Source organism: Pygocentrus nattereri, chromosome 9 (genome assembly GCF_015220715.1).
Source record: "Pygocentrus nattereri isolate fPygNat1 chromosome 9, fPygNat1.pri, whole genome shotgun sequence".
Taxonomy (NCBI): Eukaryota; Metazoa; Chordata; class Actinopteri; order Characiformes; family Serrasalmidae; genus Pygocentrus; species Pygocentrus nattereri.
In genome coordinates, this window is record NC_051219.1 from 5,069,243 (window position 1) to 5,083,026 (window position 13,784).

Below are 13,784 nucleotides of genomic sequence, written 5' to 3' on the forward strand. Positions count from 1 at the left end.
CTGCAGCCAATCAGTAACGCTCTCTGATAACGTGGCAGTTTACATACTAGGCTATGATCGAACTTAATTCAGCTGGTGCCGCTGGCTGCCGGTCTGTTTTGCATGCTGTATTTCAAGTCTTCTTAACAACCCGATATACCTGATGTTCATGACTGCATTTTTCTCAGGGGGCGCTGCTGAGCGACTTCTGTTTCTTTCACTGTTTCACGCTTTTTCATGCATGTTTCTGCATTCAAACCCCAAAGCTTACTGTTCTTAACCTGCTGTATACTGTACACAACTGGGGTCAAACCAGTTCCCCTGCCAGCCTGAACTCAATCCCCATTTAATGCATGTAGACATGTAACACGTCACTGTCGTATCAAAACTTTCCAGTGTCACAAGTGTTCATGCAAACGTTTCATGATGAAGGGACTAATAGAAATTCTCCAAAGGGGCTTGGAATAAAACCTTGTTATATATTGACCCTCTATTGCATGATATGGCAACAATTACTTTACCTCAATTTTACTAAAAAGCAGTAATATAAAATCTGTGTTTTCCCTATTTAATTGTGGGGAAAGGGTCTTTTACTTTGAAAACAAATACTTTATGGCATTAAATTGTATTCAATTACAACATTTGTAAAATTTGAGTCGTGCATTCCAGTACAAGTTGGATTTGTTTGGTCTTGTTTTCAGTAAAAGATTAAAATTAGATTTCACTTCCCTTCTTTTTTAAAGTGGCCATTTCAGAGAGACGAGGGTTTTGTTATGAATGTGACGATTTTGAGCCTCTTTAATGTCTGAAGCTTCTCAAACCTCCACATGAAACTAAGCGACCTCCTATCAGAGCTGTTCTTATTGGCTTTCCATTGTCCAGGCTGTGGATGACCCAGACTCAGAGGGCATGGCTCTAGGACTCCGGTCCAAGTGCCCCATCCCTAACGTGCCCTCCACGCTGGATAAACAGACCAACTGGAGTGGAGTTCTACCGCTGCCCACCCCAGAGGACAGGATGAAGAGCCACTCGCAGGCCATCGGGTCCTGCGTCGTCCCCATCAATGTCACGGGTAAATATGGGGGATGCGAGGGTCCCGAGGGTTGCTCCTGTTTATTGTGATTTAGTGGAGTGAAGTGAATAAAATCTGTAGTAGTTTTTATTTTTATTTAATTTCTGGTCTGGTCCAACTGAACAAACCTGAGAGAAGCTAAATATCAAGACGAGTATTGTGTATTTATAAAATATCTATAATTATAATGCTTTATTTTTGCCACATCTGCTGTATGATCATGTTGTCAGCTTATACCAATGCGTATATCAATATAAATATATATATATAGTTGCTGTTGGAACAAAATCTTTTTTTTTTTTTTGGTAATTTTCCAGTTTTTGACATCATTTGAAAATGCATATTGTCCTTCACATTGCGTGTAAATTTCATGATGAATGAACCAAAAGAAACGGCCCAAAATGTCTTGGACAAATGTCTGGTTCCATTGACTTACATTGAAAGTAAAGTAGGTTTTTTCCTTCTCCTGTAAAGTTACGGTTTTGGAAATATGAGACTTTGTTCCGGCAGCAGGGATATATCACATTGTTGTGACAGATTCCAAATTGAAATATGCCAAAATGGCAAGTGAAGATTCACACGCTGTTATTCTTTTTTTATTTGATTTAAATTAAGTTCCTCGTATTAAGACAAGATCCAACACAGTGGAGTCTCTGCAAGGCCTGCCTGGAGTAACTGAATGATGTTGAGTTTACAGTGTTGCTCACAGTCTGACAGTAGCTTGATTTTGAGTATGTATCAGAATGGAGAACTGTGCCTCTTGTTGTACGTGAATAGTTTGCACCTCTAAATTTTACACATGGCATGGTGAACTAAAGGTGGTCACTGTCAGCAGGGGTGAAGCCAAGGGGTGGCCCAGGGTGGCTCAGGGTGGCCAGCGCTATCCTAATGTAAAGCACAGTGTTTTAAAACATGCTTCTCCAGTTCATAATGTAGAGAATTTGGGGGAAACATCTTATTGTGATTTTTCTTACCAAAATTGCAGTTACTTTCTAAAAATGATGGGCCTTATTTTTGGCAAGAAGACCAGCACACCTATTTTTTTGGACTTGAGGCCTGAACACTGAATGTGGTGCCTTCATATGGCCAGTTCACAAGTTCTGTGTTACTGGGCTAAATTTAGCCACTTCGAACTTAAGAGAGCATTAAATAAAGAATATAATAAAATTGAGGCTCTTGCAATTTCAGTCTTGCATTCTATCAGATTTCAGATTTAATTTCAATTTTCAGCCACAATCCTTATAAAACTTTGAATACTTTCCAAATTTTTGTATTAATTTTAAATGGTCTTAAATGTTATACTAGAAGTTATTGTGTTGCATTTAATTTAAATAATGAAGTGTATGGGCCATATAACAGTTTCGTGTTTCGTGTTAGTGAAATATTTAATGTCCAAATTTATAAAAAGATTTATTTTAATGCTTTTTATGTTCCTTTTATCGGGTCTTAAGTAGGCCTAATATACCAACATAATGCCCTGCAGTTTGCCACCCCAATAAAACCCAGCTCTACTCTGGCCACCCCATTGTGAACTGGGGTCTTCTGGCTCCACCTTTGACTGCCGGTGAACATAGAACATGAAGCCTTAGCAATGCCATCACACTTAAAGATCTTGTTTGCGTATAGACGTAAATAAAGTTTACATATAAAAAGTTTTGTGCCATGAATCCCTGATCCTTGCTCTGTTTGGGCTGTGACACAGTTCTCCTTTCAGATGGAGGTATTTGTAGGCTTTCCTTGTAAGAGCACTGAACTGTGCATGTATTGTTTTCAGAGGAAGTCTCCATTGCTGCTCCTTCCTCAGCGATTTCAGCCTTTCTCAGTGAGAAACCTTTTTACGTGTCCATTCATTCATACCTCTCAGACCCCCTCCATCTCCCCAGCCATCCCACCATGACAGAGAGAGAGAGAGAGAATATGGAGGAGTTGGAAGGTCAGAGAAGAAGCTGTGGCCGTTAGACCACATTCAGAATTCAAGGAGATTCGGTGCAGACAGAATAGAGATGGGCGTCCTGACTAATTTGGATTTTCTAGTAGCCTTAAGAGGTCATGAATGGATATTTCTTCATCCACTGGTTCAACGTTATCCAAAGTTTAGCAGCACACAGAGGAATGAATTTGAAGCACGCAAAATTATTATTCAAACATAGCCAAAGGAAATCAGTAGGATTTCACAGCTGAGGCTGCCTCTTCAGATGAGCTGTTGAGGTAACACTGTAAGCTAAGCGGTACAACACTAGAAGTTTCCCAGTTGGCAGAAATTTCTTGGCTCACTTATGGGCCACATGCCTGGTTTGTTCTGGCCCAGTATACGGCTGGGTCCTCGGCCCAGATCCGATCCTCACGCTGTAAAGTGAGTAGAACTAAAGGATGTGGCCCAAATCTGGTCCCAGTGTGGCCCAACTACGATGTTCATGCCAGAATTGTCCTACAAATGTATTCACAAGGCAAACCAGGATAAAGCTGTCCAGGATATGGCCCCGTTCTGGCCCTCATGCCCAAAATCTACTTGATAGTCAACCAACACTCACATACGAAAGCCAGAATCGGCCCAAAACCGTCTGTTAGGTGGATTGTTAATACTGCATAAAGTATTTTCTCCTCTGTTAACAATGTGCCAAAATGTTAGTTTGTCAGTGGAACATCTTTGCAGTGTTTCTGGATCTGGCTAACATCAGCTAGAGCAGTTAGCCTAGTTAGCAAACAAGTTGCGCCACAAAAAAACGTTCTTTCTCTTGCTACTCTGTCCATGGCAGTGTACTTACATTATGATTTTCATGTGTGGTCGTAGCAAAATATCATATAATTCACTCACAAATACGTAGTAAAAATGCACTTTATTTGTGTAGTTTTTATATTTTTTAGTACAGTAGTGTGGAGTTTGGAACCTGTTAGGCACCCAGATAGCGAGCGTATATCGGGCCGCTGGTTTGAAAACCTCGGCACCCCACTGGCTGTTTGCCACCGCCCATGGACCAGCCAGATTACTGTCATGCATACAAGCTCTGACTAGTTTTTAACCTCCTCAGCCAGATTTTAAATGCACAGAGACTTCTATTTTAGAAATTATTTATTTATAAATGAAATGATTTTATAAAAAATATTGCTGACACCGATTTACCAAACTAATTTACAAAGTATGACTAAAGACGAGGAGGAAGAAATAACCAGTAAATTGGACTCTGAGTGGAAAATGAGTGATGACAAGCAAAATTTTGCCCATCGCTCTGCTTCACCGCTGGGGGGTGGGGGGTGCTGCCTAGAAAACACTGAGCAAAATGCCAGTGGACCACCAGCTCTGCCGTCAGCGGGCCAACAGTGGTCCACTAACCTCTTGGGGCATTTCCATTGTTAGGCTGCCTTGGAACCCAAAAGAATTATGAGCTAATGAGCTACTGTTACCGGCTAACTAGTACAACACTGGACGCTGATACACAACCTCTCTTCTGAGTTAGCGATGTGCCAACGTGTTAGTTTGTCAGAAAAATGTCCTTCCATTGTTTATGGAACTAGCTAATGCCAGCTAGCCTAGTTAGCCTAGTTAGCCTAGTTAGCAGACATACAGCACCACAGCTGGTCACTCTGGCTACTTGGTCGCATAATTATCGGTGCATCCAGGGCAGCAAACTTACATTAAGGCACTTAACTAATGCTTTGTATGGCAAAATATTGTATAATGTACTTACTACTTACCTAATTAGTACTTACCTAATTAGCGATACAGATACACCATCTCAGCTACGTCCTTAACAACGCAGCCTTAGCAACGTGCTCACATTCAGGCACACGTGTTTCAGAGTAGCGGTATAAAAGTATTGATAAATATAATAAATCTAAACCGCCTTCGCAAATACGTTTCAAAACCATGACGTTTCACCGAATTAGCCTGTATATTTTCCTACCTCGTACTCCAGTACGGGTGCGCATCCCTGAAACATGCCAAACGGCTACTTAACAACAGCTCAATAACAGGCCAAGCTCGAGTTTAGCGTGTTGTACGTGTGAATCATGAGTAAACAGCATCATCATTAAGAAACTCTATCACGAAAATATGACTGGCACATGAAAACTAGGCTTCGATTTTGCGAGTCACGACAAAAAGCCGATGACTTTCTGGTTGTCCCGGGTCCATGATTGGTGCCAGGAAATGCAAAGCTTTGAGACATCGCCCCACGCATGCCAATTAGCTGCATTAAAATCACAAAGGAGCAGACCGAATTGATCTCCTCTGTGCTGAAGTGAGGGCTCAGAAGGAAACTCCATCCGCAACAACGCTAGCAAAGAATGACAAAAGTGAGCGTTGGTCTTTTTACATAAAGCCCCGACCTCCTCACGTTCATCGTCAGCAGTGCTAGCACATTCTTGAGTCAGTGTAGAGGTATTTTAGAAAAGCCCACTATGGGAAATGGGAGTGGTTATTACTGCTCTCCATCTATTTACTAGTGTTGCTTCCCAGCGAATAATGTATTGCTTTAATACCCACAGTTGCACAGTGTCTATACAGGTCCAGTGTGTCTATCTACATTTCAGTAAAGTTTTACTTACTTGCAACAGTGAATGGTAGCATAGACAAGCTTTATACTCCAGTTTATTGTTGTAACATCACAGGTCTGTGACTCCCTTCCCTTTGCATGGAATTGTGTACTTTGTCTGATGCAGTTCTGTCCTGAAATCCATCTCTCCTCAACTGGACATACATGTTGATCCATTCACGTCATTATTACCAGGCTTTAAACCAGCATTAACAAAAGTATGAAGCCTTGGTCATCCATTCTCAGCATTACTGACTGCAATACAGTCGGCAGTGAGAATTAAAGGCCTCTGTGAGGCGTGAGTGTGAGAAACAGGAGGGACCGGAGTGCTTGGCAGAGAGCAGCTCCTGACGTCTGGTGCTCTTCACAGGGGTCGGATTTGACAGAGATGCCAGTGTGCGCTGCTCGCTAGTCCACTCACAGTCTGTGCTGCAAAGAAGACGGAAGCTGAGGAGACGGAAAACCATCACAGGCATTCCCAGACGAGTGCAGCCAGACCTAGGCATGTAAACCAATTACCACCTTCATCTCTTTTTTCGGTTTCAGCGTCAAAGAAATTTGTTTTCACGCGCAGTTCTAGATTTACAGTCTGTTACTAGAAAAGGACGTAAGGTTATCATGTTAGAAAAGACTACTGCTTTTGCGAAATGCTGCAATAGATCAGGATCTTTGCCTTATTGTTCTAATATGACCATCTGTAGACACGCTAAGAAGAGTTTAAGTCAAGCGTACACAGTCGGCTTTTAAGATAGTTGTAGTGGTCTAATGGGGGGACCTATTTTCCTGTAATTCTGTGTAGGTTTTGTGCTCAGGCATTTTGGTATTTTAAGACACCCTATATCAGGGTTTCCATTAGCTGGTAATTACCTGTGTTTCACCAATAAACACTCGGTAATTTGAAATCCCACACTGGCCGGTAAAAGTATTCTGCCATGTAAAAATTTTGTAAAATAAAATCCTGTTGCAACGTGTCCCCCTGCTATTCTGTATACAGAAGAGAGACCACCCACAGACTGCTGTACTGTAACCACTCTGCGGTCACCGACACCTTTTAAATTCACCAGTTTAACTTCAGTAGTTGATTTTGGGTTAAATAAACCTTAAATAAAGCTCCTGTTTGGCTTATTTGAACTTCATCCTCTCAGTTTGAACCACAAAAGCATCCACAATGATGTTTTTCAATCAAAATCTGTGTATTTTGTGATAGATGTAGGAATACGCTGAAGGAAATAATGTCATTTTTAAATGTTTAAATCCAGCCAACAGCTAAGCTAGGCTATTGAAAATCATGGCAAGTTGATTCATGCTCCCTCTGACAAACAGTTATTAGTAGCTGTGCTCAGATGTTGTCTATGTAAACTTCAGTTAATGAGCAGCAGAGCATGTTTATACTGATCTAATGGTCAAGGTTATTATCCATTGTGATAAAACACTGAAGTGTGGATAGATAAATGCTCTTGGGTTTGCCGTTCAACCTGCGGAGCTCTCCTTTAAAACTGCCTTCAGGAATGCTGGAAGGGAAAGTGGGGATTTTTTTAGGTTGAAGCATCTCGAAGCTGCTGAGAAACTTTTTGATACATTTGACTTGAAGTTGACAAAAGTCATGAAGGTACAGATGCTGTTCTCACCCATGGCAACAAATAGTTTGTTTAACAAAGATTTTTTTTTTATTTTAGGATGTTTGAGATTATGCAGGAGGTACTAGCACACAGTTCACAAATTGTGTTCTTTTTTTTTTCCCAGACTCTGATGAGTCCCCGGTAGCTAGAGAACGGACAGTGATAGTGCATGCCAGTCCTGACACTTGCCAGGAGGATCTCATACTCTCTCGTCTTAACACCAGGGACTCTGGTTGCCAGACAGACGACCTCTTGATAGTTGCAGCAGCACCGTCACGTAGACGGATAAGAGCTCAGAGGGGACAGTGTGGAACTGTGTCACTCTCCCATTCCACAGGGAATATCTCCTCTCTCCCGGAAAGCTCTGAAACCATGTTTGCTGCCTCTATTGGCTCCCGTTTGCGCTCCCGTAGCCTGCCTCGTGAAGGTGGCCGGTTAGTTGATGAAGGCCACAATGGTAGTGATGAGGATGAGGATGAGGATGAGGATGAAGAACTTTCCCCATTTGAAGCAGAAGATTTCCTTGCAGTACAAGGAGAGCACATGCTGAAAGATGAAGGAGAGAGCACTGATGACCAGGTGCCGCCAGAACGGCAGCTAGGAAGCTTAAAGTTCAAGCAGCTACCTGAGAGCCCAGAACATGTGTGGATGGATAGAGGTCGGTCCCATCTGCCTCATAAAGCTGACATGGAAAGTTGTGAGATTTCATCTAGCTCAGACACGTTCAGCAGCCCCATCCACTCCAATCCTGGTATACTGACCAGCCAGATGGATCACAAAGAGGACCATCAGTCTTCCAGTGGCAACTGGAGCGGCAGCAGCTCCACATGTCCTTCTCAGACGTCAGAGACTATTCCTCCTGCAGCCTCACCCCCACTTACTGGATCTTCACACTGTGACTCAGAGCTGTCTCTAAACGCAGCTCCTAATGCAAATGAAGACTCTACAGGCTTCATTATTGATCCATATTCTGGGGACAGGCTTCAAGGTCTTCGTGGTCACAGAACAGGCTCTTTTACTTCCACTGCAACTGACATGCTGGATGACGCTGGAGTCAGCACTGCAAGTGAAGGCGAGTGGAGTTACCCTCAGCATAGGCACAGCACATCCTGCCATCAAGGCTTCAGCCCTGAACACTCCAGGGAAGAGGAGGGTAGTCTAGAATGCCCCAGTTTTGCTAGCATAGCCACGATTGAGAGCCTAGATAAGCCTCCCTCTGAAAAGGCTGACACCATGTCGCACTTCTCTGTGGATGCTGAGGGCTACTATACCTCCATGCACTTTGACTGTGGTCTTAAAGGTAGCAAAAGTTTCACTTACAACTATGCATCAGTGGACCAGCAAAAGGAAGACTACAGAGGTCACAGTCTTGGGAGACGCAGTCTCTCTCTGCGGAAACCAAAGGTGAAGCCATCACCACCAAAACGTAGTTCATCCTTAAAGAAAATCAGCAGCCACGTTGGCCCAGCTCTGGAAACAAATGAACCAAAGATAACTGGTGAGCAACACCTACCAATGTCTTCCAAGGAGAAATTGTTGCAGATGAGATCAAATGACCCTTCTGACCAGCTAGAGAGTGAGGAGCCAGTGGAAGCCTGGGGTGTTCAGTGTTCTAGTGAGATTCCAGATATTGCTTACCTTGGCTCCACAGACACACACTCCTTCAAGGATGAAGGAGCCGTGCAGTCTGACTATGCAGACCTCTGGCTTCTGAATGACTTGAAATCCAACGATCCATACCGATCCTTGTCAAACTCCAGCACTGCTACGGGTACAACAGTCATTGAATGCATAAAGTCACAGGAAAGCTCAGAGTCACAGACTTCCCAGTCTGGCTCGAGGGCCACCACTCCTTCACTGCCACCTGTGGAAAATGAATTCAGACTGCCCTCCCCAGAGAAGCTAGTAGGTCTGGCATCCCCTTCTAGTGGCTACTCAAGCCAGTCAGAGACACCAACATCTTCTATGCCATCTGCTTTCTTTACAAACCCTAACCCCATCTCCCCCACTGGTGGAAAGAGGAAACCAAAAGTCCCAGAAAGAAAGTCCTCTCTTGCTTCACTGCAACAGCGCTCATCTAAGAGGGACCTTGAGCTACCCATTATACCTCCTACCCATCTTGACCTAAGTGGCCTTCACAGTGTCAACAAGCCTTCAACCCATAGGAACCAGATGCACATCTTCCACCAGAACAAACAGAAAGTGGCTGCAGCAAAAGCTGAGGCTGGAGCTTCATTGGCTGCAAAAGTTGAACCTGACAGCACCGGTCAATTAGTAATTACCCCTATGGTGCTTCGTTCAGTGCAGCTACGCTCAGTTGGCAAACCTGGTGAAGAAAACCATGATCAGCCTTGTACAGATGCTTCCACTAGACCCAAGTGCCCAACTGTAACTATTGTCACAGAACCCACCAATAGTAAACCCCATGAAACCAGGAAGCCCCCACCCTACAGACCCCTGACTACCGAAACCTCCTCTAAGGACAACTGTGAATCACTGCTTACTCTTGCAGATGGACCAGCTTCTGGGAGTCTGGCGAGCCTCCTTGGTGCTAGAAACAGATATGACAGGTTAGCTCCAGTACATCTTTCAAGCCTGACTGCTTTCAGTGCAACTTCTGAAGAGGGGAACCAAGATGACATCACAGCTGACATATCAGAGGACATAGTGGAACAAAAGGTATCTTGTGACCAAGAGACAAGTACTTCAAAGGAGCTGTCCCCTCAGAACAGTCTAGAAGCAGAGAAGGGTCAACCAGGGAGATCTGAGGCAACAGAAGAAAACACAGCAGTATCCCCTTCTGATCATCATGGTATAGTGAAGACTTCTGAGAGTCTTGACAAAGTGCCTGATTTTATGAATCGATCATCACTGGAATCATTGCAAATAAATCCAGTCAGCGATGCCAGTAATCAAGGAAGGGAATCACTGACATCAGGTGTTCCAGCCAGAAGTGCCTCACAGGACAACATGGAGGAAGGACTGACGCCAGACACAGAGGGTTACTTCAGCAAAGGTAAGTCAGTGGTTGCATTCGTCTGTTCATATCAAATGTCCGTTAGCCAACCTGATAAATATCACACATTCTCATGTAGTTTCTCTCTTACGCTGTCTCTCAAGTGGCGTCTAGTGTGTATATAACAAGGCCAGTCTGACTGTTCTGTTCTTCATACATGAAATAAAAAGAAAGCTCTCTAATAGGGAACCAATATAATTCAGAATAAGTCAGGGACATCTTTTTTTGTGGAAACATTATAACCTGGTTATTACATTAGATAAAAGCATGCTTGTCATGTATAATGTAGAGCTTGCGATAGTATTTTGAGCACTGATAACACAAGGACTGTCACATTGTCTCTTCAGAGATACATTCATCGTGGATGCTGCCATTCAGCAACAGCTACTAGCCAGAAGCAAATGTCAAAGTACTTACTCGCACCAGTTAAGTTGTGCCGCCTACAGAAAAAGCTTAGCTAGTTCATCATCAAGCCCTTAGTAAAAAAGCAAAGCACGGTAAAACATTATCTGTGATGATCAGTCTCTGATAGTGAGTGTCACATTTTGTTACTTGTATTTATTAAAAAGCAAATGAAATATCTTTGCAGAATCCACACCTAGTGATCCGACAGTGTCCCCTCAAATGGATGAGGACGTTTTTCTTTCTCCTAGTAAAGCCCGCACAACAGAGGACCTCTTTGCCATGATTCACAGGTAAGTTTCCAACTTACAGTATCTTTTCCTCATTAAGGAACCAGGTCTCAGTCAAAAGTAGCAGATTTGTTTAAATCAGAATAGTGAAAAATATCTTAACATCAAAACTGTTTGTTGTTCAAGGTCAAAAAGAAAAGTCCTTGGCAGAAAGGACTCTGGAGATATGGCAGGGAGAGGTCGCCTGAGTGCAGCTAGCAGTCCTTTAAACTCTCCCAGCACCCCTGTCACTCCAGCCACTCCAACGAGCTCCCAGCGGGCCCCAGGACCAATTTACAGGAGTGTCAAGAAGTCCAGTACCTCCAATGAGGAATTCAAACAGCTGTTGCTGAAAAAGGGAAGTCGCTCAGATTCCAGCTACCGCATGTCTGCCACGGAGATTCTAAAAAGTCCCATTGCTTCCAAAAGTTTCAGCGACTCTCTTGCAGAAGGTTCCAAACAACCCGACGAGTTCCCTTCACCCTTGCAGCTGCAATCCCCTGAGGGAACCCCTGAGCAATTCCCAAGCCCCTTCCCAAAAGTCAGCGTGGAGGGCTTCACCACAAAAGTTTTTCCCACTGGTTCTTCCAGACCAGGCCGCTCAAGGATCCCGCCAGCTTCAAACAGCAGTCGGTACAGCACACGTAGTCGACTGTACACGGCACCCATGCAAGCGATTTCTGAGGGAGAAACAGAAAACTCAGACGGGAGTCCACACGATGACCGTTCCTCTTAAAAGCAAAACAAAAAAAAGCACCTTCTACTATCAGCCACTAAACAAGAACACCAGTCTTTTTGAACTTTTTATGAAGCCAGTAACATATTTTTGATTCTCTTTTTAAAGCAGAAATGATAGACAACTTGTGCCGAGTTTATACCCTTTTGTAGCTCTGAGGAACAAATAAGAAAAAAACAGATATGTGCAGAGAGATTGTTTCATTTTTAATGTAACACTTCCATCATATTTGTCACTCAATTTTTTATGTGTGACCGGGACTTTGCTTATGTTTCTGGAACATACGTGTGTTAAATGACATTACAAATTTCACCAAGTATGAATAATCATACAGTCATAAGCATATGCAGTACATCACTAGCTATATAAGAGCACAGCAGTCTATATTGTTGAGTTGCTCAGTGACCGAAAATTGAGCATAAAATTGTGTGTGCATACAATGTTATGTAGCTACGTACATAAATGTAAACATGCCCAAGACAGAAAAACATAGGACAATCAAAAAGTGGCCTTTTTCGATGTTTGTTGTAGCAACAGTGGGTCAGCTTCCTCAACAAATATTTAAAAAAATAATATCTCTGGTGCTGGAGCCTATCCCAGCAGTCTTACCACGACCCTAGCTGGATTAATCAGTTTAAGATGATGACGATGACCAGTCCAGTGTTAGATAGAATTCACAGTCATTTGACTGGAAGTTTTGCTACGTAGTTTTATCCTATTACTATTTTGCACTTCTCTCAATTTATAACCGGAATTATTAAATCGAGTTTTATAGTAAAATACTGTTAAAAAAAGAAAACATTTTATGCAAATTTAAAGCAGAAAATAAATTAATGAATCAAAATAGGCTTCATTTATCAAGCATATCAGCTGAATCAGCTCAGATCAGTGAGCAAAGAATGATTTTACAGATTTTTCTGAACTTTTCAGAATTTATCCTATTGAATAAAGACAGCTGTGAAGTTTATTATTTAAAGATCAATTCTGTGTAATGCAAATAACCTAAAATATGCAACAGTAGTGAAATAATAATGTGGTTGTCCTTCTTAGATGCAGCTGAACTCTGTTTAATTTAACTGCAAATTCAAGAAGACCTTTTCACTTCACAGTGGCCCTTGGTCAAATGTTCTGTTGAAAATATAGTGTGAACATTAGTTGAGACATCCTCTACAGGGAGCACACTTGGCATTTTAATAATAATAAAAATAAAACATAAAAATATAAAATTATGTTTGCGCACATTTTATATTTAACTTTTCCCCCAGTATCTTACATTCAGTAAGTAAACAGTGATTGTGCATTAAAATGTGCAGAAGTGTGTTCTCTGTAAAGGGTTGTGCCCTGTGCCCATCCCCCGGGCCCCGATGACAGCCACGAGAGCCGGCAGGAAGGCAGGGCCCGAATCCCAACCTCTGCCTCAGCCTCCAGAGACGGGATGACAACGATAACGGCCACGAGAGGCACGAAGGGGCCGGATGCGGGTCCCGACCTCTGCCACCCCTTGCTCACTTGTGGTTCTTCTCTCCCAGCCATCCTTGTGGGACTTTGTCCTCACTCGGGTTCAGGTCTCGTCTTCCTGCTGGCTTCCTGCTGGTCATCATCGAGGCCCTGGGGACGGGTGCATGCCGCAAGGATGTATTCACTTGGAAAATCAACAACATGTAATTTGGCCAGGGTTGCCCACTATGCCCACTAAGATTTAGTCACAAAACTGTTTAAACGCTACACCACAAGGCGACTTTTCAAAACAATATCTATGTTTTTTGATGAATTCCTTCTAAAGGAGTGTGCCAGTTCTTTCTGATTGCTCGAATAAGCTCAAGTTTAGTAGTGAAACTAAATAACCTGTGAAGTGCATCGATATGAACGATTTGGGATAAATCGAGCAGCGCTTTGGTCACTGGAGTACTGATTCTTCACACGCTGAATTAATAATTAATGTACATTTGTAGGTGACCTCACGTCAGGACTGGCACTGCGTGAACTAGGACAGGAAGACGATTTGAATCTAATCTAATTGCATACACGCCCGTGTTTTAGACCAGCGTGTCTTGATGTGATGATGTTTTGGTCCTTTTTTCCCTGTTTCCCCCTAGTGGCCATTGAATGAACTGCATGCAATAAATATCCAGACACAGTGGTGACAGGTTACTATAAAA

General features: G+C 42.9%; 1 protein-coding gene across 8 annotated transcripts in view; it reads left to right on the top strand.

The window, feature by feature from the left end:
• Positions 1-13,784, top strand: part of nhsa (Nance-Horan syndrome a (congenital cataracts and dental anomalies)) — a 133,975-nt gene extending 120,191 nt beyond the window's left edge. For 7 of the 8 annotated variants that reach the window (XM_037541513.1, XM_037541516.1, XM_037541514.1 and 4 more), the window contains 6 exons: positions 862-1,051; positions 2,826-2,873; positions 5,954-6,085; positions 7,327-10,218; positions 10,808-10,913; positions 11,037-13,784. In XM_037541513.1, the coding sequence (XP_037397410.1) occupies positions 862-1,051; positions 2,826-2,873; positions 5,954-6,085; positions 7,327-10,218; positions 10,808-10,913; positions 11,037-11,625 (3,957 nt within the window). In that variant the 3' untranslated portion in view covers positions 11,626-13,784. The remainder of the gene's footprint in view (positions 1-861; positions 1,052-2,825; positions 2,874-5,953; positions 6,086-7,326; positions 10,219-10,807; positions 10,914-11,036) is intronic. The other variant, XM_037541515.1, reaches the window with a different exon arrangement.